At 42.1% G+C, this 26,798-nt stretch overlaps 1 protein-coding gene across 7 annotated transcripts in view; it reads left to right on the top strand.

The window, feature by feature from the left end:
* Nucleotides 1-16,724, top strand: part of fat1a (FAT atypical cadherin 1a) — a 227,293-nt gene extending 210,569 nt beyond the window's left edge. For 3 of the 7 annotated variants that reach the window (XM_070869564.1, XM_070869526.1, XM_070869555.1), the window contains exons 24-29: nt 2,077-2,187; nt 2,289-2,917; nt 4,039-4,176; nt 10,855-10,914; nt 14,155-14,190; nt 14,719-16,724. In XM_070869564.1, the coding sequence (XP_070725665.1) occupies nt 2,077-2,187; nt 2,289-2,917; nt 4,039-4,176; nt 10,855-10,914; nt 14,155-14,190; nt 14,719-15,347 (1,603 nt within the window). In that variant the 3' untranslated portion in view covers nt 15,348-16,724. The remainder of the gene's footprint in view (nt 1-2,076; nt 2,188-2,288; nt 2,918-4,038; nt 4,177-10,854; nt 10,915-14,154; nt 14,191-14,718) is intronic. The other 4 variants (XM_070869585.1, XM_070869545.1, XM_070869536.1 and 1 more) reach the window with 4 other exon arrangements.
* Nucleotides 16,725-26,798: the final 10,074 nt, after the last annotated feature.

Below are 26,798 nucleotides of genomic sequence, written 5' to 3'. Positions count from 1 at the left end.
TATTCAGGTTGGATTTATTTGTATAAGTATAAGTAAGGATTTATTATAGAATTTAATGACTTCCCTCCGCCCCCCCCTCCCACCTCGTTCTGGACGCCTAATTTGTAACCTGCGCCTGATTTTTTAATGTGTAGAACAGGTTTTTTCAGTTCTACAAAAATCTTCACTTGCTCCATTCTACTTTAGTTTGGAGTACGTTTTCACTGTGGAAACTTTCAAATCAGGTGTCAGTGGCCGGACACGCCCCCTTTTGAAGAAAAAATTCTGTTCCACCTGACTAGAACTGCAGAAAAAAAAATGTGGAGAATTGCGATTTCTAAGATAGTCCGTTCTCCACCAGTTGCTCTTAAAAATCAGGCGCAAATCATGTGGAAACTTGGGCCCATTGTGCTTGAAGCGGCATTGATGGGGCCGATGATCACCTCCACAGAGCCAACAAGGTGTTAATTGCCTCGCATTAATGAATGATGGCGGACTCTGGATCAACTGACGTCGGGCAGCGGAAGTCGGCGTGTACGTTCTGCCATGTATATTCCTGCTTGAAAACGACGTTTCTTTGTGCACAATACTGGCCGAAATTTCTTTACTCTGCATTAATCTCTTTGGTGTTGTCACTGGTGGACATAAATGCCTGGGCTATCGTTATGGCTTTACTTAGATTTGGAGTTTCAACAGTCAACGGTTTGCATAGGATTACCTCATGTCCGATGCCCAGTACAAAAACGTCTCTAAGCATTTGTTCTAGGAATCCCTCAAATTCGCAATGTCCTGCGAGGCGCCTTAGTTCGGCGACATAGCTCGCCACTTCCTGGCCCTCCGACTGTTGACATGTGTAGAACCGATATCTCGCCATCAAAACGCTTTCTTTAGGATTTAGGTGCTCCCGGACCAGCGTACACAATTCGTCATAGGATTTAGCTGTTGGTTTTACCGGAGCTAGGAGATTCTTCATGAGGTTGTTGCCCCACAGACAGTTAGGAGGATCGCCTTCGTTTGGTAGCGTTCTCGTCCCTTTCCAACTCATTGGCCACAAAGTATTGGTCGAGTCTCCATGAAGGCCTCCCAATCATCCCCTTCTGAGAACTTCTCCAAGATACCAACTGTTCTTTGCATATTCGCGCGGTTGTTCATTACCTCGTCGCCAATTGATAGGTTCACAATAAAGGATGAAACTGAGTGCTGTGTACAATGGGCAAGTGTGACCGTAGCTCCTTTAATAAGACTCCAGAGTGCAAGTACTTCGTGGGTGGTCTGCTTATATACAGTGCTCCCAAGGGATGTTGGGATCCCTTGGGACTCCAACAGGTAGGCCCTCTGGTGGTAGTGTAATACAGGTTGCAAGGGGTTAAATACATAACACTTACGACTGATAAAAGCAGGTGTAAGGATTGCTTTTACTTTTATCAGCGTAAGATTTTTAAAGGACAGAAAAATACATTTTTTTCAATAATTTAAACATCTTAAATAGGGTATATTTATTTTTAGTGCCTTTAAAACAATGTAAATTTACTTTTCAAAAAATTTACATTGTTTTAAATAAATAATTAAATTCCATTTTGTTTAATTTTAAATATGTGATGTTTTTAACATTTATTTTAAGTGTGTGTTTTTGGGGGTATTCCCATTCATACTTGTGATTCCATCAGCTCAACACAAGTTTGAATGGGACTACCCCTAATTTGATTGGTTGGGTCAGCCCATGTGATCTTAAAGAGGCCCAGGACCACAAGTCTTTGAACCTCCCAGACCACCAGGTAAATTCGTAGAAATTTTTCAGGTCAGAGGTATCCGTCCTCGGGAAGCCTCCTATCGCAATTTTTGGGCCGACTAGAAGTTTTGATCCATGAGGTGTAAAATTCAGCTTTGGTGGAGCCGCATTCTTCAATGGAAAGGAAAATCAGCGGAGTGGATAATGGGCAGCTGATCCACCACCGTCTGCTTTGAGCTCCCACTGAAGTTGAATTTTTCCCCTTTTAATTTCAACCTGTCCACAAAACTGAAAAATAATCAACTGCCACATGGAGGTGCTTCCTATGAGTTACAGCATCTTTGTTAATTAATCTGTATTGATTTTAGGTGTCAGATGGGTCCTTACTGCAAAGATAATCCTTGTAAAAATAATGGCAGGTGTATCGATAGCCTTGATGGCCCTGTCTGTGAGTGTGAAGTTGGTTTCCGTGGAGAAAGGTTTGTATTTTCCATATCTGCGCCTTCAGATGTATAGTATCTTTTCAGTATTTTTCTTCCAAGGAATTCAACTTTCCATTTTATTTTCATTATTTCCCTAGGTGCTTGGCCGATATTGACGAGTGTCATGAAAATCCCTGTCTTAACGAAGGCAGGTGCGAAAACACATACGGGTCCTTCAATTGCAATTGTAGCCATGGCTTTGTTGGAAAACTTTGTGACGATACTGTAGTTAACAAATATGTATCTACACCCTGGAATATTGGCCTAGAAGAAGTTATTGGAATTATAGTCTTCGTAGCAACCATATTCATCCTTGTTTTAATCTTTGTTGTTTTCCGTAAGAAGATTTGTAAAAAGAGGCATCGTAAAGACGCTACCGAGAAACACATCGGAACTGCTACGTCTTTCTTGCAGAAGAACTACTTTGATTCTAAAATTAGTAAAACAATCTATTCAGATATTCCACCACAGGTGCCTGTTCGTCCAATCTCTTATACTCCTAGTATTCCAAGCGACTCTAGAAATAACCTTGACCGAAATTCTTTTGAAGGATCTGCTATTCCAGAGCATCCAGAGTTCAGCACCTTCAACCCAGACTCTACGCATGGCCACCGGAAAACCGTGGCCGTATGCAGCGTTGCTCCAAACCTACCTCCTCCTCCTCCATCCAACTCTCCTTCAGACTGTGATTCCATACAGAAACCCAGCTGGGACTATGATTATGACGGTAAGTATTTTAATGTAATCATTATAAATCCCACTGTTCAATCAGCCAATTTTTCTCCCTCTTACTTTTCCCTTGAACTCTTCTTACTATACACGATCGCTGGCCTAGCATGTGACCTGTTATTGTGCCTTTCTGCTCGCAACATTCGAATAATGCGTTTATATTCTGGTTTGCTACTGAAGACAGCTCTGCTATTGGCAGTAAACTGAGTGGTGCTACCGACACCAGAGATTGTGCAGCAACCAAATGAGATGGTTTTATTGAGCATTGTGAGCAACGTAATAACAGCATAAGTTGAACTTGGCTTTTCTTCATAGAGAGAGACAGCTATATTTATTGTGACAGAACCCACCCATATAGGACAGAGAAGTGAGTTTATATTGGCTTTCTTGTATGGAGCATTCCCAGCCATCAGGCAAGATACATAATCAAGAACTAATATTTCATTGCACAATTCATTGACTGCTGAAGAAAGCATCCTGCAATATAAATGAACCAGTTTCTGCTCAAAACCTAGAATTGGTGTTATAGAACTACTTCCTGTAACTGTTCTGTAATATAAATGTACTATAACTGACTGCTAACAAGAGTCTGAGAAGATCCTGATTTAACTCATTTGCCTATTTAGTTTGCCACCCTTCTTTCCTTTCTTCTCTTTCCCCTACATTGTCAACCCCCATTCGATGATATTGGGAGTAAATCGTGTGGGCAAAATTTGGTGTTAACCATATTTAACTGTTCTATTGGTCCACAATGCTATGTCAGCACCTCACTACAGCCAGTTATTTTATGCCTTGCACTGACAATTAATGTTGTTTATATCAATTAAATAGCCAGTAAATTAGAAAACATTAGGTAGCCATTAGCAGTTTAAAACCTGACAAGAGTATTTCTGCTTTTGTGTGTGGTAGCACTTGTGTGAAAAATATTACTGGCCCTACATACTATTTGATATATAAATAGACGCATTTGACTTTTTGTAGCTCTTTCTTAAATTTGTTTTCTGAATGCATGCATTTTAAATCCACTCCTAAAAGAGTTCTAATAGTTGCTGAAAGCACAAGTGCTTTTGCTGGTTCGCAGATTTTTTAAAAACCCGTATCTATTTTGTTCACTTATAGCTAAAGTAGTGGATCTTGATCCTTGTCTATCAAAGAAGCCACTTGAGGACAGTGCTTGTCATCCTTTTAACACCCGTGGAAGCATCTCAGAAGTGCAGTCTCTTAGCTCTTTCCAGTCTGAATCATGTGATGACAATGGTAAGAATTTCAACATCAAAATCTTATGTACTATTACTAGTTTGTCTCTTTGAGGACACTTAATTCTTACTGAAATTCAATGCATATAGTTTATCAAAGCAGTCATCTGAAGACAAAGTTCTATATTTTTCTGCAATTAATAGCTGAAGTTTCATTGGCTGTTCCATTATTACTAACATTGGGCCTTCTTAAAAATCCAAATACAGCCTATTGCGTACTGAAAAAACATACTAATTAAGTGACTTCTAACTCCATCTTTCCATCTTAATCTTTGGATGTCACTATTTCTGGAGAATGTTTTAGGGGCTGTGGTTTTAGCTCCCATCTGGGTCAGGTCTCTGATGAGTGCGAACAGGATTTAACAAGCATTCAGTTGCATGTTCGATTACAGCAGTAATGGAAGAAGTTCTTGAGAGAAATGGGATTCTCTGATATTGAATGATAGCTTCACAGTTGGTTATTGATTCCCAATGAAAGCAGGAGTTTAAAAAAACTTGTAGTTATCTGATGAGATATTACTTGACTCTTGGGAGTGGATATTCCTGAACGCTAATTTTAGCAAAAAGTAGTCGCAAATAAAATGTGATGTAATGTAGCTATAAAGTGCTGATGAACTATGTATTTAACACTTCCTATGTGGATTCTTACTCTTGCCTCTAAAAAAACAAATTGTAATGAATATTAACTAAATGTCTTTTTTAGGGTCTTGTTCAGTTACTGTGCTTTATTGAAGTAAAAGATATAAGTGTGACAGAAGTTAATACAGGTTCGGCCTCCAAAATCGGTGTTCCGGAATCCAGAATGTTCTGGAATCCGGACACCGGGCCGATCTGTGGCAGGGTGGTCCGGAAAATGTTCCGATATCCGGACTTCCCCCCCCCAGCCTCGGCGAACCGAGTTAGCCCCACCAGCCCGACTTCGCCACGACTTTGCCCGCCCCGATTTCGTGCGGCCCGACCTTGCCCCGGCGCAACTTTGCCCCGGCCCCCCTCCCTCCCCTTTACCTCGGCTCCCCAATCCCACCTACCTTGGGTCAGACAAGGAACTCCACAGCGGCAGGGCCCTGCCCAATCAGGTCCTCAACGGCGAGGCCCCGCATGAACATCTCCTCGGCGGGGTCCCGCAGGGATATCTCTTCGCGGGGTCCCGCAGAGATATCTCTTCGCGGGGTCCCGCAGGGATATCTCTTCGCGGGGTCCCGCAGGGATATCTCTTCGCGGGGTCCCGCAGGGATATCTCTTCATGGGGTCCCGCAGGGATATCTCTTCGCGGGGCCCCGCAGGAACATCTCCACAGTGGCGGGACCCCGCCCGAACAGCTTCACGGCGGCGGGGTCCACGCGAACGTCTCTTGGGCGGCGAGGCCCCACCCGGCGACCCGAACAGCTCGTCGACGAGCACCCCCCCCCCCCCCACTCTTTCTGACGTACCGAAATCTGGAAATACCCGAACCTGGGCTCGGGTGTTTCCAGATTCGTGACGTCAGAAAGACGTTCCAAAATCCAGAATGGCTTCGGTCCCGAGGGTTCTGGATTCGGGACGCTGCATCTGTAGTACAAAGGAGCATGTGGGGGAGGGGAGGTGGAACTTCCTGAATTAGCTCAAAAAGCCAACAGTTGCTGGTACAAGCTCCACTAATTAGATTTGGGCTAAGCTGCAATATCCTACGGTGATGCGATCACATGCTGCTTTAGTACTGGGTATGTTATTTATGAAATTCACACCAGAAACCAATGTATAATTTTGTAGAACATTGTTGCATGAAGAGACTGCACCTTAAGATTGCAAGTCAGTCTTGGAATATCAAAATTGTGACTTCATAAAGCACGTACACAAAGTTCTGAATCATATAATGATACAGCACAGAAGGAGGCTATTCGGCCCATCGTTCTTGTGCCCGAAATGCATTTGTTTGTAAATTGCAGGTTAGCTTCAAGATTATAATGAGATTCATCTGCATGGCAGTGATCCAAAATGAACTAAAGAATTTTGAGTGCACTCTGTACTTCCCAAAGTCTAGGGTAGTGAAATTGGTCTTTGGCAGTAGTGCATAAACAGGCAAAAACGAGACGGCAGTCCAATTTACACTCCACCCGATTTTCTTTTAGTTTAGCCGTCACCTTGCAATGCTCTGATTTAAGAGGATTATAGAGCACTAATAAAGATGGCCTGAATTTCTGCAGATTTCTCCTGATCTCCTGCCATTAGTTTGCCAATTTTCCAGAGGTTCCACCAAGGACCTTCCAAGTAGATATTTTTATCATCATGTTCAGCATGACTGCGATTACAGAGACTCAGAAATAAGGTTCAAGACATTTTTCCAGGTCTGTTTTCAACCAAAAGACCCAAGGTTGGCCTGAAATTGGGATTAGGGCCACATTGACATTTTATGCATGAGTTGTTAGTGCTTGTCACACCTTCACAGGCAGCTCGCACATTAGAAATGCTGAATCTCTGGCTGCTTGGCTCGCTGGCAGTGACCCAAAGTTAAGTCTCTGGAGGGGAATTGGAGCGGGCAACGGAGGGAGGGCGGGGGCAATCATAATGACTGGAGGCGGGGGAGCACTCACCCTCCTGACTCCACTGTAAGGTTTCATTTTAATTTAAATGTGTTTTAAAAAAAAAAAAATAAAGGAGCCGCTGAAGGATTCTGAGTCCTGGACTCTGCTTCACTCATTGTAAAATTAGTTTACAGAGAGGTCCTTCAGCAAATGTTAAGCCCCTAATTAACGCCTGTTTTTTTTTTTAAAAAAAACAGGCTCACCAAATTTAGCAATGGCATGGACACACATGCAAATTTGGAGTAGGGGACCAAAATCGCATGGGGCGGAGCATTCCCCTCTTACTCCCCTCGGGGCTGCACTTATGTTGCAAGTGCATGTTTGGATGCCAGGGGAGGACAAGATCAGGCTTGGCTTCGTGTAATTTCCTCCACAGTTGGATAGTCTGCCAGCAGTCTCTACTAAGAGTCACACATGAATCATAATCATAGCCACTTGAGTGAGGTACCAGAGGCTGAATGGTGCTTGGGGAGCCATATCCCAGGGAGCAAGTCAGTACCTCCAGGAAAGGAGGAAACGGTGAACATTGGATTTAAAGTAAATCTGTCTTGTACATCTTGCATATCTATGGAAGTTACTGATTTTGTTTTTAATTGCACCTGTGCAGGATTATATATATAATATAATCTTATTTACTATGCTAAATCTGGATTGAAATAAGTGTACAGGTTGAACCACCCCTCGTCCAGAATCATTTTCGGCCACCAGGTGACGCATGCACAGAACTCCGACATGAACAAATTGAAGTCCTTCCTTGCTACTGACTCCCGCAATTGCTGGCCTGACCCCGCGATCCACCCGCCCCCCCCCCCCCTCCATGATCTCTGCCGCACTCCCAGCCCCAAGCAAGCCAGCCAGCCCTGATATCTCCTTGCTCAGCACCTGTACCATCCAATTTAATGTGACCGGAAAAATCACTCGTCCGGAAAAATCCCTTATCCAGAACAGGCCAGGTCCCCAAGGGTTCTGGATAATGGAGATTCCACCTGTATTAAAAACTGAATGGTGAACAGATTAAAATATATGGTACTATATAGGGCATGTCATCTGAACGTGGTCGTATTTTAGATATTAGAATTTTAGCACCAAACTCTTGCCACGCTTACTTGTCACTTGGAAAAAAAACTACCCCTTTCCCTAATACTCTCATAAGTAGTCTCACAAACTACCCCTTCCCCTTCATTAGGCCTGCCATTCATGATGACTCAGTCACTACTTCACAACTATTTCACCCTCACTTTAAACACCCTCATCCCCAACAGATCCTGGATGCTCGCCCACTCCCTCAGATACAAAAGCCATCTTTATGTTCGCAAATTTATGGAACACCAGCTCAAGCACTAATGGTAAGCAGTCAGTGTGACCATCCATTGCCAGATCTGTTTGACCATCCCAAGTTGTATGATCACTCCCAAGATTATCTTGTGTAGCAGGAAAAGCTCGCTGCTCTCCTCCTTTGCTGCACCCTCAATCCTCACTTTGTTTTTACTTTCTTGTGCTTTATATTTTGTGTGTAAGTTGAGTGATAGTGCAGAGGAATGGAATTCTTTTTGAGTAAAGCATAAATGTCGGCATAGACCAGTTAGGCAGAGTGGCCTATTTCAGTGCTGTAAATTCGATGTATATTTATGTAATTCTTTCCATTTCCAGTATTCAGTTTCAGCAGCAAGCATTTCCAGGTCAACCAGATGCAATGTATAGCTTCCTCTGCTCTATCCCAACCTCAGAAGAGCACGCCCTGCTGCATCAATGTCATGTTTTTTTTTTCCATTTCCCACACCTGCCCTCCTATGGCCTCTCTGACTGAATTGCCAATTAGTGCTAAATTAGAGATTGCTTGGTGCTGTTGGCTCTTGTCAATTAAGATTGAGACTGCCCAAACTTATTTAACATAGGACTCTTACAGCAACAGCTCACATTTGTATTGGACCTTTAAAATAGAAAAACATCCCAAGGATTTCCCAAGGACAGAGGTGTAAGGAAAAAAACATAGACGCTAAGCCTCAGAAAAAGAGATTGGGAAGGGTGACCAAAAGATGGTCAACGAGGATATTATCGGAGGGGTTAAGGGGGGGATTTCTAGAGCGTGGAGCCTAAACAGCTGAAGGCACAACCACCAATAGTGGGATGAATGGAGGGCTGTAGTCAGAAGAACATAGAGTTTGACGGATGTTAGAATTTAGGGAGGAGTGAGGCCAAGAAGAAATGTAAACACACAGTTGTGAATTTTAAATTTGGGGCTTTGCTAGATGTGAGCCATGAAGGTCAGTTTGGACAGGGTTGATGGATGAGAAGGACTTGGTGTTGGCAGAAGAGATTTGGATGAGCTGAAGATTAGAGAGTGTGGAGCTGCCTGTGTGGCTCCACATTTTAGCAGTTAACTAAAAGGGTTTTACTGAGCAGAATGTCCAGTAGGCAATTAAAATGGGATTGAGGTCCTGTGTACATCATAAATCCCCGATTTACGTAGATTAATGAGGCCCCTGCCTGATTCATGCAAGTGCCTCAGCTGATCAGCAGAAGCCCCCGGGAAATATGGCAGTGCAGCGGGAAGAGGGCAGTAAGTCTACTACATCCATTTTAACTCTGCTACTATCGCATTTCCACTGGGCAGAGGAAGTTAAAGTCTCACACTTAGCGTACTTCCTGCACCCATCTAAATCTGTATCACAACCTATTGTAAATGAACTAACCTCAGAAAATTGGGTACAAACAGCAGACTTCCATTTGTGTCTAAAAGACACCACTAGCCATTCAGATCTAAACTGACGATTGATGGAAGATCTGAGTGTTGCAGTTTGAGGTGCAGCGAAATAAACGTCTGAACTTGTGTCAGTCCTAATTTCAGTTTAATGTGGCACAGATGAGCAAGGGACGTTTTTACTTCTTTCTTCCCACTCCTGAGATTTGTGTTTGTGGAACCTTTCGTAGCTGACCGTGCTTCCAGGAATAAATTATAAAAAGTCATGCAGATTTATTTTGGAAATGTGGGAAGTTTTCTGACAATGTATAAAATTGCATTTATGTATTTCTCAGTTTAATCAATTTTATTGGTCAAGAATTTTCATAGGTGCTCCCATGTCATTTTCCAGTAGTTCTCTTAACTTTATCGAGGATCGAATTAAAGCTTCTTTCATTACTGTGTAGAATTTTGTTAGCAAATATAAATTAATCTACAATCTTTCAGCAAGAAACTGGAAGTGTATTCTAAAGTAGATAGATTGTACATGTGGTAGTTTTCATTGTCCTGCTTGAATTCTGTGGCACATTATGATTAATGGAGTGCATTAGTCTGAATGAAAGCCTTTGTAAAGTAAGCAACGATCACCAAGAAAGTCTGTTTCCAGTTATGTTCCTGAAAATGTCAACATGGGGCTTTGTAGGTGAACTGCATAGCAATCTATGTGGTATTAATTGCTTACAGCTGGAGTGTCTCACAATTAAATTTTCCAGCGTATAAATAGGAATTGAGACATTAACTATTTTTTCAAAATAAGAATTTATCCTCGTTGGGTTCCTGCAACCACAAGAGCCAAAACACAATGCCAAATAACAACATAGCTGCAGAAACCACAGAACACACAACGTTGCCCTAAGGAATCAATATTTTAAAACTAATGTTTACTTTAACTCACACATGTCTTTAACTCTTACATAAATAGGCACTGTAGCATACTTGAATTCGCTGATAGACTGTTTCTGAGCCGATGGGGAACGGTGCCTTTAAGACTGCAATTGTGCTTGCTTCCATTTTCTGTGACGTTTTTGAGAAGCCCACAGGGGCAATTACGAAGACACCATCCCCAATACATTTACACATAACAAAACTGTTGTCAATGAGTAACCAGATACAAATGGTGACAGTAAGCTGAAAACTGATTACCAAATACTCATAACTTTAAGTAGATCCATCAGATATTTGACATTGGATCAGAACATAATGAAACAACTAGCATGTGAAATATTCTTGTTACTGGAAACACACTTCTGGCTGTATTTTCTTTTAAAATAAGTATTTTAAACAGCCAAGCTACAATAAAGATGATATGAATGTCTTTTAAGTCTTTGTACTAATTGTAAATTTATTTCAATCTACTCCTTCCCAATCCTCCTACAAGCTTCCATAGTGACTGTAATACACCTTGTCAATGCAGTTGTTGACTCGGTAGAAAAAGAAGGTATATCTTTTTTTACAAAGCTCGGTTATAAGTGTATTGTGGTTAATTGAACGTTGTTGTATGTTGTAAGTCTATAACACCGTTATGTAAATGCAGTGAGAGTGCTGTTTATCCATTTAAAGTGGTTTGACTATCGATATCATTAATTTCAAAACCATTCAGCATTTTTTATTTCACTATTCCAAAATAAGTCCTGCAGATTGATACAAAAAAATGACATTTTTCCAAATCGTGCTCAAAACAAGTGGTTCCAGATTATGATCAGATTTTTCCTGTATCCAGCATGTTTTTCTCTTCCTTCTTTCTCTGTGCCGATATGTAAACACAATAAGGAATTGTGTGGAGACAATGAAACTGTTTCCATACTTTTAGTGGCTTCTCAGCCATGCATGTTCAGGAGCATGTGGATCCATTGCCAATACACTGTTATATTTATAACTTGACATTGTTCTTTGCTTTCCTCCTGTTACACAAATCGGAGAGAGAAAACTGTAACACACTGTAAAACTAAGTTACAGATACTCTCTTTGAGAAAATATTAAATTTAATTGCTTGGCAGCCATTTCAGACATCTGGTGCTTGTTTGAACAGTGGATAGGAGCAACAGCAGCAGCACAAGATGCCATAGATTAGAGAGACATGCTTATCTTCTGAAAATCTCCAATTTGAGATTCGAATTAAGCATCTAAACGTAGTAGAACTGGGAGCGCTGAAAATATGAATCCAGTATTATGTTCCAATACTCTCACAACGTTGTCGTTGAAGACTCAGAGCAAAGGAATACTCCAAGATAAAGCCCTGCAATTACTTAGATTGTGAATTATTCATTCTAAAATAATCTTTCATATTCTATTTCTTCAGGAAATAAGCAAAAAAGGAATTTTGTATGTTCTTTCCTGTTCTTAAAAACTATTAAATGTGAAATTCCTGAGCTTGGGAGAGGGTTGCAATCAAAGCGTATTAGTGGCGTGCAAGCCAGAATTTGGAGAGAGTTCCAGTTCTACTGAGACTCCGTCTCTTTTTTTTTGTGTGTGCCCCCAAAATCCACCAGAAACCAGGAAGGAACTAGTATCTGCTCCCTCCATGCAGACATCATCGGAAGAGGCTGGACTAGCAAGATGATCCAATTCGCTGGAACTCCTGCCAGTTCTGCCTCTGTCGACCCCAGCACTAACTATGCACAATGCAGGCATACATCAATAGTGTCCCAGGATCGGGTGTAGGCAGCAGTGGAGCCCACAAATGTCTGAAATGCCGATTGTCGAGAGGGATTTTTAGTCTCTTGCATTTAGCAGTGAATGTCCTGACTGGAGCGACCGTTATTAGTTCCAGAAGTATGCTATTTCAGTGTTCAGCCTTGGCAATGGAGCAGGAAGAGTACTGGGAACCAAAACAGAGATCAAAGCATCTCGTTTCAGCACCAAATCTAAAAATGTTACGTAACAACCCAAGTTAGGAGAATCGCTATTTCAAGATAAAATTACAACATTTAGTAATAAATCATGGGCTGTATTTCTGAATGAATACTTAAGATTAGATTATTGTGTGAAACACAAAAAAGTTAGTATGCAGGTACAGCAAGTAATCAGGAAGGCAAATGGAATGTTGGCCTTTATAAGAACATAAGAGATAGTAGCAGGAGTAGGCCATTTGGCCCCTCGAGCCTGCTCCGCAGTTCAATAAGATCATGGCTGATCTGATCATGGACTCGGCTCCACTTCCCCGCCCGCTCCCCGTAACCCCTTATCGTTTAAAAAAAAAACTGTCTCTTTCTGTCTTAAATTTAATCAATGTCCCAGCTTCCACAGCTCTCTGAGGCAGCGAATTCCACAGATTTACAACCCTCAGAAGAAATTTCTCCTCATCTCAGTTTTAAATGGGCAGCCCCTTATTATAAGATCGTGCCCTCGAGTTCTAGTCTCCCCCATCAGTGGAAACATCCTCTCTGCATCCACCTTGTCAAACGCTCTCATAATATACATTTCGATAAGATCACCTCTCATTCTTCTGAATTCCAATGAGTAGAGGCCCAACCTACTCAACCTTTCCTCATAAGTCAACCCCCTCATCCCCGGAATCAACCTAGTGAACCTTCTCTGAACTGCCTCCAAAGCAAGTATATCCTTTCATAAATATGGAAACCAAAACTGCACGCAGTATTCCAGGGAGATAGAGTATAAAAGCAGAGAAGTCCTGCTACAACTGTACAGGGTATTGGTGAGGCCACACCTGGAGTGCTGCATACAGTTTTGGTCTCCGTATTTAAGGAAGGATATACTTGCATTGGGAGGCTGTTCAGAGAAGGTTCATAAGGTTGATTCTGAAGATGAGGGGGTTGACTTATGAAGAAAGGTTGAGTAGGTTGGGCCTATACTCATTGGGGTTCAGAAGAATCAGAGATGATCTTATCGAAACGTTTAAGATAATGAGGGGGCTAGACAAGGTGGATGCAGAGAGGATATTTTCACTCATAGGGGAAGCTAAAACTAGGGGACATAGTCTTACAATAAAGGGGTCGCCCATTTAAAACTGAGATGAGGAGGAATTTCTTCTCTGAGGGTTGTAAATCTGGAATCCTCTGCCCCAGAGAGCTGTGGAGGCTGGGTCATTGAATACATTTAAAACGGAGATAGACAGATTTTTGAGCGATAAGGGGACAAGGGGTTATGGGGAGCGGGCAGGGAAGTGGAGCTGAGTCCATGATCAGATCAGCCATGATCTTATTAAATGGCGGAGCAGGCTCAAGGGGTCAAATGTCCTACTCCTATTTTTTATGTTCTTGTGTGTGGCCTTTTTCCTGGAGTACGTTGTAGTTTTGTGCATTAAATCCATAGATATCATCTTCTAGCTTCTTTATGCATCTTCATGTTTGTAGTTATGTTATAGATGTCACAGTTCTTATTTACCGGAATACTTCAAACTTCTTTATCTTTCACAGCAGTCATATTTTTCATCATTAGAATGCTAAAGTGAGAGAAAAGTCATAGATTTATTTGGCCATTGATACACTAGGAAATTTTCACAGCCATTTACTGGTATTGTAAAAGAGTTGTAATATATCACCTATTCTGGTAAACAGCACTTAACTGCTCTTAAAAATGTACGTATGTAGAAAACTGGCATTTAAATTGTTTGTTGCAAGCAAGCACATGGAATGTTAGTATAGACATTTCTTTAGTCTCCTGATGCTTTAATATTTCATGTTTTCTTCCTCCCTTTCCTACTCTTTACCACCTAAAGAAACTTTTGCGGGTCATGACCTCAAGAATCCAAGAGGTGACTTTTGTCTGCATGCCTTTATTCTCTCATACTCACTTAAAGCTGCGCATCTTTCACTTTAACATTCACTGCACGTTAATCTGCATAGCTGCAAGAGAGTGAAATGTTAATCCATTATTCACATGTTCAGTATCAGTGATGAATGCGTGGTAGACGATATAAAAGATTTACCTTTAAAACTCGATCCCAGCAGTTTCTATTCAAGCACAGCAGCCACTACATTTGTAACATAACCAGAATAACATGACCCGCTAGTTTAAATCTCTGTATATTTTGTATGGCTGTGTGCTGGCTGTCAGTTGGCATAATTTTAAAATGTCCAGGTAAAAATGTATTTGTCTCTTGTCATTTGTAATGGGGGAGCTATTGGCCACCCCAGCCATGTTCTGTTGCACTGTGGAGACTCCAGTGAGCCCTAACATTAATTGCTACTTCTGTACAAATTGTTTTTTTTTTGATCAACACTAAAGGCCTCGTCCAAAGTTAAACATTCTAATTTTTCTCCCTTTCTTTTCTATGCAAAAGCATATCACTGGGACACATCTGATTGGATGCCAAATGTTCAACTACCTGGTATCCAGGAGTACCCACAGTATGAGGTAGTAGAACACCCCGCCCCACTTTATTCTGATCCTAATTCCATTGACACAGACTACTACCCTGGAGGGTATGACATTGAAAGTGATTTCCCACCTCCTCCAGATGATTTTCCAATTCATGATGAACTACCACCATTGCCCCCGGAATACAATGAGTTTGATTCCATACAGCCTCCACGGGACATGCCCACTACTGGAAGTCTGAATTCAACATCGCAAAGTAGACAGCATTTTAACATGAATCAGTATCTACCCCATCACCACTATTCAGCGGACCTCTCAGAACCTCGGAATGCAGTCCCTGCAGGATGTAGTTACAGGGGGGCCTACCCATCCTACTCTTTAACATATAATGATGACTTTGAACCACCCAGCATGGACAACATGTCTATGTCTGTGTACACATCCACCACCGCCTCTTGCTCTGATGTTTCAGCGTGCTGTGAGATGGAAGAATCTGAAGTCATGATGAGTGACTATGAAAGTGGGGATGAAGGCCACTTTGATGATGTGACTATTCCACCACTTGATTCTCAACAACACACAGAAGTCTGACAGTTAACAAAAATTAAAGTGCCTGGGCTTTAACTGAACTGAATTGAACCATGCTACAGCTTCTATATTTGACAAGTACTCAGTGTTGTTTTTGCATATTGGTTTGCAAGCGTTGTTGATGAGCTAATTCCAGCACGGCTGCAGTGGATCATGCAGCATGTTTCGACACATCAGCAGTTTCTTTTTTCCTGAGCTAACTGGACTTAACAATTTTCATTTACATTGGCTGTGCCATTTCAGAATGTGGTTTTGTATCAGTATCACCATGCAAAGTTTTGAAGGATTTTGATATTTGGCATTATAGTAACAGAACACCTTTTCATTGTGGTATTCTTGGTCTGTATTTATGTAGTTCTAATAATACAGAGATTAATTTTTTTAAGACATTTTTTCTGTCCTGCTTTTTTTTGTAAATTTAATGTACAGTTCTGATTTAAATAGTTTAAACTAGGTTTTGTAGATATTATGTGGATTTGTTTCCAGAATTTTAGTGCTGTTCAAGTGTGTTAATCAGTTGCTTTGACATTGACATACCCTGACCGTTATGTACAAACTAGTGATTGAGGTTTTATTCTTAAGTTTATTATTTCCAGTGAATTTAAACATTTCATCATAAACATTTTACCAAATGTACCAAAATGCCAAGTTGGTATGAATGATTAGGTTTATTTTGCTATTGTTTGGGTCTGATACATGAAAATGTCTTAACAGTGAGTGACTGCATTTTTAATTGTAAATTGTGTGGATTTATTTTTCAGTAAAAGGGGACCTACTGAATTTTTAGAACCAAAACTTTGCATAACCTGACAATGACTTTTGAAAGTTCTCTCTATGTGGTGCAATGGTCCTGAGGTTTTAAAAAAAAATGAAACTTCCATTAGCATACACTTACTTTCGCATTGATAATAAATTGTGGAAAATTAATTGCCTCCTCGTGTGTCTTTGTGAATTCAAATAGAGTTGAACTTTGCTAGAAACTAATTCAGAAATACATAAAACGATTATGCTCAGATACTTTAGATACTGTGGCCTTGAATTTCCATAGCGGTTTTCCCAATTTCTTACCTTGGCTTTGGCAGGAGATCAGGGCAACTCCTGCGGAGATTAAGGACCTTTTTATATGTATTTTAAAAAGCCTTGCGTCTGTCGCTCACCTGTCTACAAATGTTATTTTCTGTAACGTTTTTCATGTCAGCATTTATGCTGGGAAACCCGTATTGAAGCATTTATATTGGGAAAGCCGTATGTCAAAATTTTACAATGGGAAAACTTGTGTAATGATTTTATCGTCTTCATTTCTTCAGAAACTGTTGAAATCACTAAACACTTTTGGGGAAAATTGTGTCTATTATACTTTTCTCAGTCATTCAAATTTCTAATGACCAAAACGTTAAAAAAAAAAGTCAAAAATTACATATTTCACAATAATGTACTGAAATTTACTTGCTTGAATTCTTTTGTGTCTTGTAATACATTCATTAAAGTTTTTTTTTAACTTCGAGGCCTCAGCAACTGGATATTTTTGCCTCAACAGTTAGAGCGAGTTGCACATATGCACTTTGCAGAATTTTCCAGTGTGCAATCTATGAATAGAAGGGTGTGTCCTCTCATTCTCTGAGGGTTTGGTTGTTTTTTGCTCTCCCTAAAGGATTTGAAAGAAACTGGAGATTGAATTCTCAAAAGTTTTTATTTCAGGCAAGTGATATTTATTAACAAATGCTGTTTTCTATTATGAACTGCTCAGCATATGATTGTGGTTTCTTTGTAAATAGAAAAGAAAATTGAGTTTACAAAGTTGTTTTTTTTCATCACTCACCTCTTTATTTTGGTTGTCTATTGGGTTAAAGGAATCTCGTGACCATTTTTGAGGCTGAAGGGTTGATTTTAACATATAAATGAACTTTTGAGTGTTTTATGAAGTCATTTCTATTTTAATGGGTATTTTATTAAAGGCTGTATAAGTGAGCAAACTCCAATAGTACATTGCATACATTTTTTACACTTCTGTGCTGCTTATGCATACTGGTGGCATTTATAACAAAATTATACAACGATTATACAATGATTTTCCATCCATTAATTATAAAATACAGAAATTTATTCTTGAATGCTTTAAGGCAGGATTGTAAAAACAAACACTGATGGAGCCTGGAGTACCCATGTGTGCAAAAAGGACTGTGGACTGGTTGGATAAGGAGGTTGATAAGTGGGACTGCTGTGGGAGGATGGTGCCTAATGGTCCAAATGGGAACAGGGGCAGTTTTGGGATTTTCACCCAATATGAACAGGCGCCAGGGACCCTTGCCAGTTTGCAGGCCACTAGCTGCCCAAGTATACCAAATGTTGGTGGTGTTCCCTATTTGTCAGGTGTTTAAAGTATACGTTTTGAGTGATGAGAGGTGTACCTTACCCTTTGAGGGACTTCCCTGTTCTTTGGATGTTTTTCCCCATTTAATTTTTCACCTGATAAATGAGGTATCCTGGAACCTCTTGTCCATTTTCTGGAATCCCCTTAACATTTCTGCCAGTAGATTTTGAGAACCTACAGAAACCCACTGGGGGCATAGTGGCTGGCCTCCCAATTTTGGGTCAGTCTACATGTGGTTTGCTTTTCCTGATGATACTGTGGCTGGTCTCGAGTCTACTTCCTAGGGTTTTAAAATCACCCACATCATGAGCCATGACCTCTGCCTGGGACCCTTGACCCCTCTATGATCCCATGCCTGGGACCCTTGACCCCACTATGATCCAATGTCTGAATTCTGAACCTACCTGACCCCTGTACGCACCCCACATAGAACTTTACTGCACAGAAAAAAGATAATCAACCCATTGTGCCTGTGCTGGCTCTTTGTTGGAGCAATACAAAACTCATCCCACTGTTCCATTCTATCCATAGCCTTATATCTTTTTCTGCTTCAAATCTTTCTCCAATTTTCCTTGAAAAGAAACACTGGTCTGTGCCTCAACAGCTCCATGTGCAAAGCATTCCATGTTTCAACAGCTCTTGTCTCATACCCTCGCTTCTTACTCTCGTCATGTGCATTTGATGTATTTAAGGGGAAGCTAGATAAGCACAGGAGGGAGAAATGAATAAATGATAGGCTGATGTGGTGAGAGGAGGCTCGTGTGGAGCATAAACACTGACCTAGACCAGTTAGGTTGAATGGCCTGTTTCTGTGCTGCAAATTCTATGTAATTCATAGCAATTTTAAATTTATGATGCTCCAACCAGAAGAAATAGTGGCCTAGAAATTCGGGAATACTGGAGACCTGCCGGTGGCGCCGCAATTAATGGCCGCCAAAATTTATAGTGCTGGCAGACCGGTAAATTGGTGCTGTTTGGTAATTGACATTAGCACAGTGCTGAACTCAGTGTGCAAGACCAATTCATCAGGCAGTAGTCTCAGCAGGAAGCACAATGTAAACATAGAAAATAGATGCAGGAGCAGGCCATTCGGTCCTTCGAGCCTGCACCACCATTCGATAAGATCATGGCTGATCATTCACCTCAGTACCCCTTTCCTGCTTTCTCTCCATATCTCTTGATCCCTTTAGCCGTAAGGGCAATATCCAACTCCCTCTTGAATATATCTAACGAACTGGCATCAACAACTCTCTGCGGAAGAGAATTCCACAGGTTAACAACTCTCTGAGTAAAGAAGTTTCTCCTCATCTCAGTCCTAAATGACTTACCCCTTATCCTTAGACTGTGACCCCTGGTTCTGGACTCTCCCAATATCGGGAACATTCTTCCTGCATCTAACCTGTCCAGTCCCGTCAGAATTTTATATGTTTCTATGAGATCCCCTCTCATCCTTCTAAACTCCAGTGAATACAGGCCCAGCCGATCCAGTCTCTCCGCATATGTCAATCCTGCCATCCCGGGAATCAGTCTGGTGAACCTTCACTGCACTCCCTCAATAGCAAGAACGTCCTTCCTCAGATTAGGAGACCAAAACTGAACACAATATTCCAGGTGAGGCCTCACCAAGGCCCTGTACAGCTGCAGCAAGACCTCCCTGCTCCTATACTCAAATCCTCTCGCTATGAAGGCCAACATGCCATTTGCCACCTTCACCGCCTGCTGTACCTGCATGCCAACCTTCAATGACTGATGTACCATGACACCCAGGTCTCGTTGCACCTCCCCTTTTCCGAATCTGCCACCATTCAAATAATATTCTGCCTTCCTGTTTTTGTCAGCGAAGTGGATAACCTCACATTTAGCCACATTATACTGCATTTGCCATGCATTTGCCCACTCACCTAACCTGTCCAAGTCACCCTGCAGCCTCTTAGCATCCTCCCCACAGCTCACACTGCCGGTGTGGCCATAGGGCCATTGCAGCAAGAACAGCCTTCTCTTAAAGCAAGGCTGTCATTTTAGAAAGCAGTATGGTCCCTTAAATAGGAACTGCCTTCTAAAATATATATATTTTTAAGTAGTCAGTTTTTAGCACTTAGAGCTCAACTGCCTTCAGAAAAAAAAATTAAAAAGGATTCCCAAAATGGCAGCTCTTTAAAGCCTTCCACACCTTTTAAAAAAAAAAAAGAATAAATGAGCACTAACACAAATGGTTCAGCAAGCCAAGGAAGGGCAGCCAGTGTCTTGCATGCGGCACTCCAGCTTTGTGCAGGGGGTTAACACTGCAAGAGAGGTCCTTACCCACAGGGACCAAGAGACTCTCCAGAAAGAACAATCTGGGACCAGATCACCGCGAGATCATCACTGCCAGCAGTGTCGCCCCCACCACCTGGCTCCAGTGCCTAAAGAAGTTTCTTGACCTCAGACCAGTGGTCAAGGTCAGTGAACACATCTTCAAAAGTCATCTCCTACCAACTGCACCACCAGCCTCGCACAATTCTGAATGCACAACTCCTCCACCCTCTCCCCACCCCCAGTCGCTCGCCTACCAACAATCTGCACCAAACACTTGGTACACCTCCCATTCCTAGCTTCACCTTCCCCTTGGAGGAGATGGTGCTGGCCATTATTGGTAGAGGCATGGCTGAGCCCTTGGCCAGTGGCGGGACTGAAAGGATACAAGATGCTGGTATCCTTATACGTTATCCTCCTCGCGTGCACCTCTTGCTTTCCCGCCCTCCCCTCACCACAACTGCACGCTTGTGCCTTCCTCATTTCACACATCCAAGAAATGCAGCCTGCCCAGCCACTGGTTGACCAAGAAGAGTGAAAGGAAAGAGAAGAATACCCATCACTCGATTTCACACTCTCAGTCACCAGCTCCTTAAGGTCATCCTGCAAGGCCATCTGCAGACTTCCCTACTGAAAGTCAGCAGCCTTTGGCCAGCCCTGCTGCAGCCACTGGGTTATCACTGCATGACATCAGTAGGATAGGCAAAGGCACTTGGTTATTAAGGGAATGCATAAGGATAATGAGTTGATTTCTTGATGTCACTTTGGATGGATAGATGTATAAAGTTGGATCAGAAAGTTTGCTTTGTGGTGGCTTTCATTTCAGCATTGTGGCCAAGAGTATGGTGTGATGGCCAGTAACAGAGGGAAGGTAAGGTGTGGGACTAATGTTGAAAGGGGAATTGAGGTTGTGGTCACTGATACTGCAGGCGGATGATTCCATCCTGGAAATTACAGCCAGAAAGGGGCTGTCTGGGATGCATCCTTCTTTCTGCTTCCTGCTTTGCTGCTTCCTCCCTTTGTGCTTCCTCCTCTTCTGAATCTTCCCCCTCCCTCTGTGAGCAGATACTGGAAGTCTTGAATAAAAGCAGAAAATGCTATAAATATTCAGCAGGTCAAGCAGCATCTCAACTTGAGTTGTGAACTCTGTTTTGCTCTCCATGGATACTGCCTAACCTGAGTATTTGCAGCATTTTCTGTCTTCTCAGAAGCCTTCCTTTATCATCGGAGGCCTTGGAAGCATCCAGCAGCACTCCCTGCACACGTTAAAATTTTTTAACATGTATTGCTCCAAGCCACTACAATAAAATATTAAAAACCAGTCCAAAAGTTTAAATGCAAACTTACCTGAAAGATGTGTGTGTCCCTTTAAAAGGTGCTGACTATGTCTTATCAGTCTGCCGCATGCTCGCTTTTCAGCGGGGTTAGGACCCAGTGCTAAACTCAACATAAAGTCGAAGTTTGCAGAGCGTGGCATGATGTCAGCGTGCCGCCATGCTCTCCATATTTGCATGTTCAGGGCCAGCGCTGCTAATGGCAGGGCTATAGCCCTCACTAAAATGGCGGCTGCCACGTCCCACACCAGAGACAGACGTTAAGAGCTGCAGCACAAACGGGTTCAGCAAGTAGCCCAATTTTTCCCATGGTCTTTCCCTATTTACCCTATCAAAGCCCTTCCTAATTTTAAAAACCTCTAATAAATCTCCTTTTGGCCTCCTCTACTTCAAGGGAAATATGCTTATTATTTCATGTTTCTTCTCATAATTTTAATTGCCCATCCCAGATATCATATTGGTGAACCTATGCTGAATGGTCTCTAAAGCCCTGACCCTTACTTCCGCAACGTCTAAATCCCACATTCTAGTCTTCCCATTCCCTCTTCCACCCTCCTTCTCAAATACCCCCTCTATATCTATTCTGGGCTTTACCTGTTGCTCTATTAATTTGTTGATATATTTGGTGTGCCTGCCGCTCTATAAATGTATTAATTCACTGCTGCCTACTTTACCATTTAATTCACTATTGCAGTATGCCTTTTTCCCACTGCTTTCTGAATTTATTGATTTAGTGGTACCCATATTTTCTATTTTTAATTGAATTCCGGCATGAAGTTTACTTTTTTGTCTCAATTTGTGATTTTCCATCAGGAGCAGCAGAGATATTTTCAGAACTATATATATTGAAGACCAGACAATGCCTAAATTAAAATCCATCTAACCTTGAAATGCTTCAATTTCCATATACTAATGTGATATTAGAAAGAAAGAAATAAAGAAAGACTTGCATTTATATAACGCCTTTCACAACCACCGGATGTCTCAAAATGCTTTACAGTTAATGAAGTACTTTTCGAGTGTAGTCACTGTTGTAATGTGGGAAATATGGCAGGCAATTTGCACATAGCAAGATATTAAGCCATGTTTCTTTCAGAATTGTTTCCAAAACCATTTGTATACATTTTAAGGGTCGACAAATGCTGAGACTTTACCAAGATAGATTCTCATATTACTACTTCAGATAGTGGTAAATGTAGAGAGGAAAGGGAGTTTGAAGAGGACAGAAGGGTCAAGGTTCCTTTTTGAAGGAGGATTGATGTTAGCATTTTTGAAAGGAGAAGACAATGCTTGGGCAGAAGAATCCATTAAGGATGGTGGTAAACATGAGGGCCAGGAAGTGTAGTGAGTGTTCAGGTATTGAGTGGGTAAAGGAGAAAGAGCTTGCATTTATATAGTGCCTTTTATGACCTCAGCATGTCCTAAAGTCCTTTACAGACAATGGAGTAGTTTTGAAATGTTGTCACTGTTGTAATGTAGGAAACGTGGCAGGCAATTTGCACACATCAAGATCCCACAAACAGCAATGTGATAATTATGTTAGTTGAGGGATAAGTATTGACCAGGGCACAGGGAAAACACCCCTGCTCTTCTTCGAAATAGTACCATGCGATTTTCTCTGTCCCCAAGAGGGTAGACGGTAACTCGGTTTAATGTCTCATCTAAAAGATAGCACCTCCAACAGTGCAGCACTCTCTCAGTACTGCACTAGAGTGTCAGCCTAGATTGTGTGCTCCAGTCTCTGGAGTGTGGCTTGAATCTATAACCTTCTGACTTGGAGGCAAGAGTGCTACCACTTAGTCACGACAGACACTGTAGGGGGAAGCAGGATGTAGGTTTCCTGGTCGAGATGAGTTGACGAGTGCCAGGGCAAGAGAAATTGTAAAATTGATGGGATCCGAGGTGGAGTGGGTGAGGGACTGGAGGGGGTCAAAAGCAGAAAGGAACGGAAGGATAGTTATCTACACAGATAGTCCTTGAGCTTCCAGACTGGTATTGGTGATGAAGGGGTCAAGAGAAAAGATTTTGAGGAGATGGTTCATCATGGAGCAAAGGAGCCTTGGCTTGGGATAGTAAAGTATTTAGCTAAGGAGAACGAGACATGGTAATGCTCGACATGGTCAATCCAAATCTGGAAAAGAATGACTAAACCAGCTTTGCTTGAGTTTTCAGCCCTCTGAAATAAGGGAGCTAAGATGGCAGCTTCACCAGAGGCATGCCAGGAGTGGGACATGGTGAGCAATTTGGTAGGAATAAGAACATAGAATTAGGAGCAGGAGTAGGCTATTTGGCCCCTCGAGCCTGCTCTGCCATTCAACAAGATCATGGCTGATCGGAACCTGGCCTCAACTCCACATCCCTGCCTGCTCCCCATAACCCTTGACTTCCTTATCATTTAAAAAATCTGTCTACCTTTACATTAATTATATTCAATGACCCAGCTTCAACAGCTCTCTGTGGTAGAGAATTCCAAAGATTCACACCCCTCAGACAAGAAATTCCTCCTCATCTCCATTTTACATGTGCAACCCCCTATTCTGAAACTATGCCCCCTAGTTCTAGATTCCCCCATGAGGGGGAATATCCTCTCTGCATCTACCCTGTCAAGCCCCCTCAGAATTTTGCACGTTTCAATAAGATCACCTCTCATTCTCTAAACTCCAATGAGTATAGGCCCAACCTCCTCGACCTTTCTTCATAAGGCAACCCCTTCATCTCAGGAATAAACCTTGTGAACCTTCTCTGAACTGCCTTTAATGCAAGTATATCCCTCCTTAAATAAGGAGACCAAAACTGTATGCAGTACTCCAGGTGTGGTCTCACCAATATGTTGTACATTTGTAGCAGAACTTCTCTGCTTTTATACTCCATCCCCCTTGCAATAAAAGTCAACATTCCATTTGCCTTCCTAATTACTTGCTGTACCTGCATACTAACTTTTTGTGTTTCGTGTACAAGGACCCCCCAGATCCCTCTGTACCTACGCATTTTGTAATCTTCCCCCATTTAAATAATTTCCTTTTTTATTTTTCCTACCAAAGTGGATAACTTCACATTTTCACACATTATACTCCCATCTGCCAAATTTTTGCCCACTCACTGAGCCTATCTATATCCCTTTGTAGATTCTTTGCATCCTCACAATTTGCTTTCCCACCTATCTTTGTATCATCAGCAAATTTGGCTACATTACACTCGGTCCCTCCATCCAAGTCATTAATATAGATTGTAAATAGTTGAGGCCCCAGCACTGATCCCTGTGGCACCCCACTAGTTACAGTTTGCAGGTAGAGAATTCCAAAGATTCACAGCCCTCTGAGAGAAGAAATTACTAATTTTTTCATTTTAAATGGGCGACCCCTTATTCTGAAACTATGCCCCCATGATTCCCCTGTAAGTGGAAACATCTTCTCTGTATGTACCCTGTCAAGCCCCCTCAGAATCTTATACACACAGAATGAAGGTGTGTACGACTGAGCAGAGTGATTATTTGTATTAACATGGGGGAGGAGCCTAAACCGCGTCCTGCCCCCAATGGAGTTATGCATGTGCATCCGATGTGCAGCTGCGCATGCGCACCAGAGGCCCCTTGTCTTCCTCTTGCCTGCGATCTGTGGTAGGCGCAGGCCTGAGCAGTAAGTCGCAGCCTCGGAGTGGGAGTGTGAGTGTGAGTGTCGGGACCAGGCTCGGCTCTGCAGCCACGTGGCCAGGGCTTCAACACCACTTGTCTGTCTGGGTATTTCTGGAGCGATTGTTCACCCTCACCCCCGGGTAGAGGCGCCTGGCTGAACTTTCAGCCTGCTTGTGCTGCACGTGTTTGGGGAGAAGGTCAGGAGGTCGAAGAGGGGAAAGGACAGGGGACCGGGGGAGAGAGGAGAGGAGCTTGGAGGGGGAAAGTCAGGAAACCGGGTCGATGGGGGGAGGGGGGAACGCGTGCACAGATAGAACAGTGGGGATGGGCAAAAAACATGATCCAGGTCTAAAGTGGGAGGGGTGGGGAATGAGAGCTAGAACATGATCCAGATGGGAAGATGGGTCGCGTTCTCCCCCTCTGTTAAATGTGGATCATGTTCTTCCAACCCCACCCCCTCCCCCATTACACCTGCACCACCTCCTTCCTTTCCTCTGACCCCTCCACCCCTGCATCATGCTCCTCATGTCCCATCTGTCACCACAGCTCTCGCCCAGGGTGTTTAGTTTGATGGAATGATTAGTGATAGTGTGGGTACTCCTGGTTGACCCGTGATGTTACCCTGCATATGTGACGTGCCACTTGCTGATGCCATTCTCAGCGCATGCTAAAAATCTGCGCCTTTGCTTATGATGTCACTTGCAATGACATCACTCTCGCCTGTTCTCGTTGAATGAAATGCGCCTCACTAAACCAACCTTGCAGCTCAAATTATGTAAAACAGTCACTCCTGTGGATTTCACTCAGCAAATCAGGCAGCATTTACGAAAGAGAAACAGTTATCGACGTGAAACATTAACTCTGCTTCTCTCTCCACAGGTGTTGCCTGACTTGCTGAGCATTTCCAGAATTTTATGTTCTATCACTCAACTGGCGATTAGGAGGGGGTCAACAGGGCAGGCTGTATGTGGTTGTGAGAGTTTTCTTGCTTTTCTAAGCGACTCTCCACATTAACTGTCATGGCTGCACTGGAACAGCCAGTGAAAATGACTGGATCAAAATGCACATTGCGGAGACTCTCCAGCAGGCAGGATCAAATTACACATTCCGGACAAATGTTGGGTGTGTCTTGTTCTCAAAGGGGACCAATCAGAAATCTGGTCCAACCCACTTGTGCAAATAAACATAGCCATGACTGAGACAAGTGATCTTTTCCTTTCATTCCAGTGACCTTTAGTATTAATTTTCTTCTGAGGGTAATAAATGTTGTATTTTGAAATTGTTACACTTATGGTTAGTGATCAGCTTCTTTCAATTGCACATAATATTTGAATGTTTTTAAGTCTTTTATAATTAACCTTGGAAAACTTTCACCAATTCTGTTTATTGGTGGAAAGAACATGTTATGGATTTGCTTAATTTATATAATGCAAAAAGTGTTGACCATGCAGATGGTAAAAAATAAGCGAAATATATCTGAGGTTCCCAAACTGGCATGGGGTGGGAAAGAGGGTAGCGACAAGGCTATCCATAGTGGCCAGGAATTCCTTGGATCTGCATTAATAATATATACTATTTGTTTGTGATCTATCCCAGTAATCTTAGACTTAAAATTCATCAATCACTTTGTTTTCAATATTAAATGACGCGTTTGTTGATGCATCACTAGCAAAAATGAAGCTCAAAATTTGAATAACATGCCCACAAACAAATTAAATATATTTTAAGAAAGGGGGCAGAGAGAAAGCAGGAAACTACAGACCAGTTAGCCTAACATCTGTCATTGGGAAAATGCTGGAGTCCATTATTAAGGAAGCAGTAGCAGG

Source organism: Pristiophorus japonicus, chromosome 2 (genome assembly GCF_044704955.1).
Source record: "Pristiophorus japonicus isolate sPriJap1 chromosome 2, sPriJap1.hap1, whole genome shotgun sequence".
Classification (NCBI taxonomy): Eukaryota; Metazoa; Chordata; class Chondrichthyes; family Pristiophoridae; genus Pristiophorus; species Pristiophorus japonicus.
The sequence above is the reverse complement of the archived record's forward strand: the minus strand, read 5'-3'. Positions and strand labels throughout refer to the sequence as shown.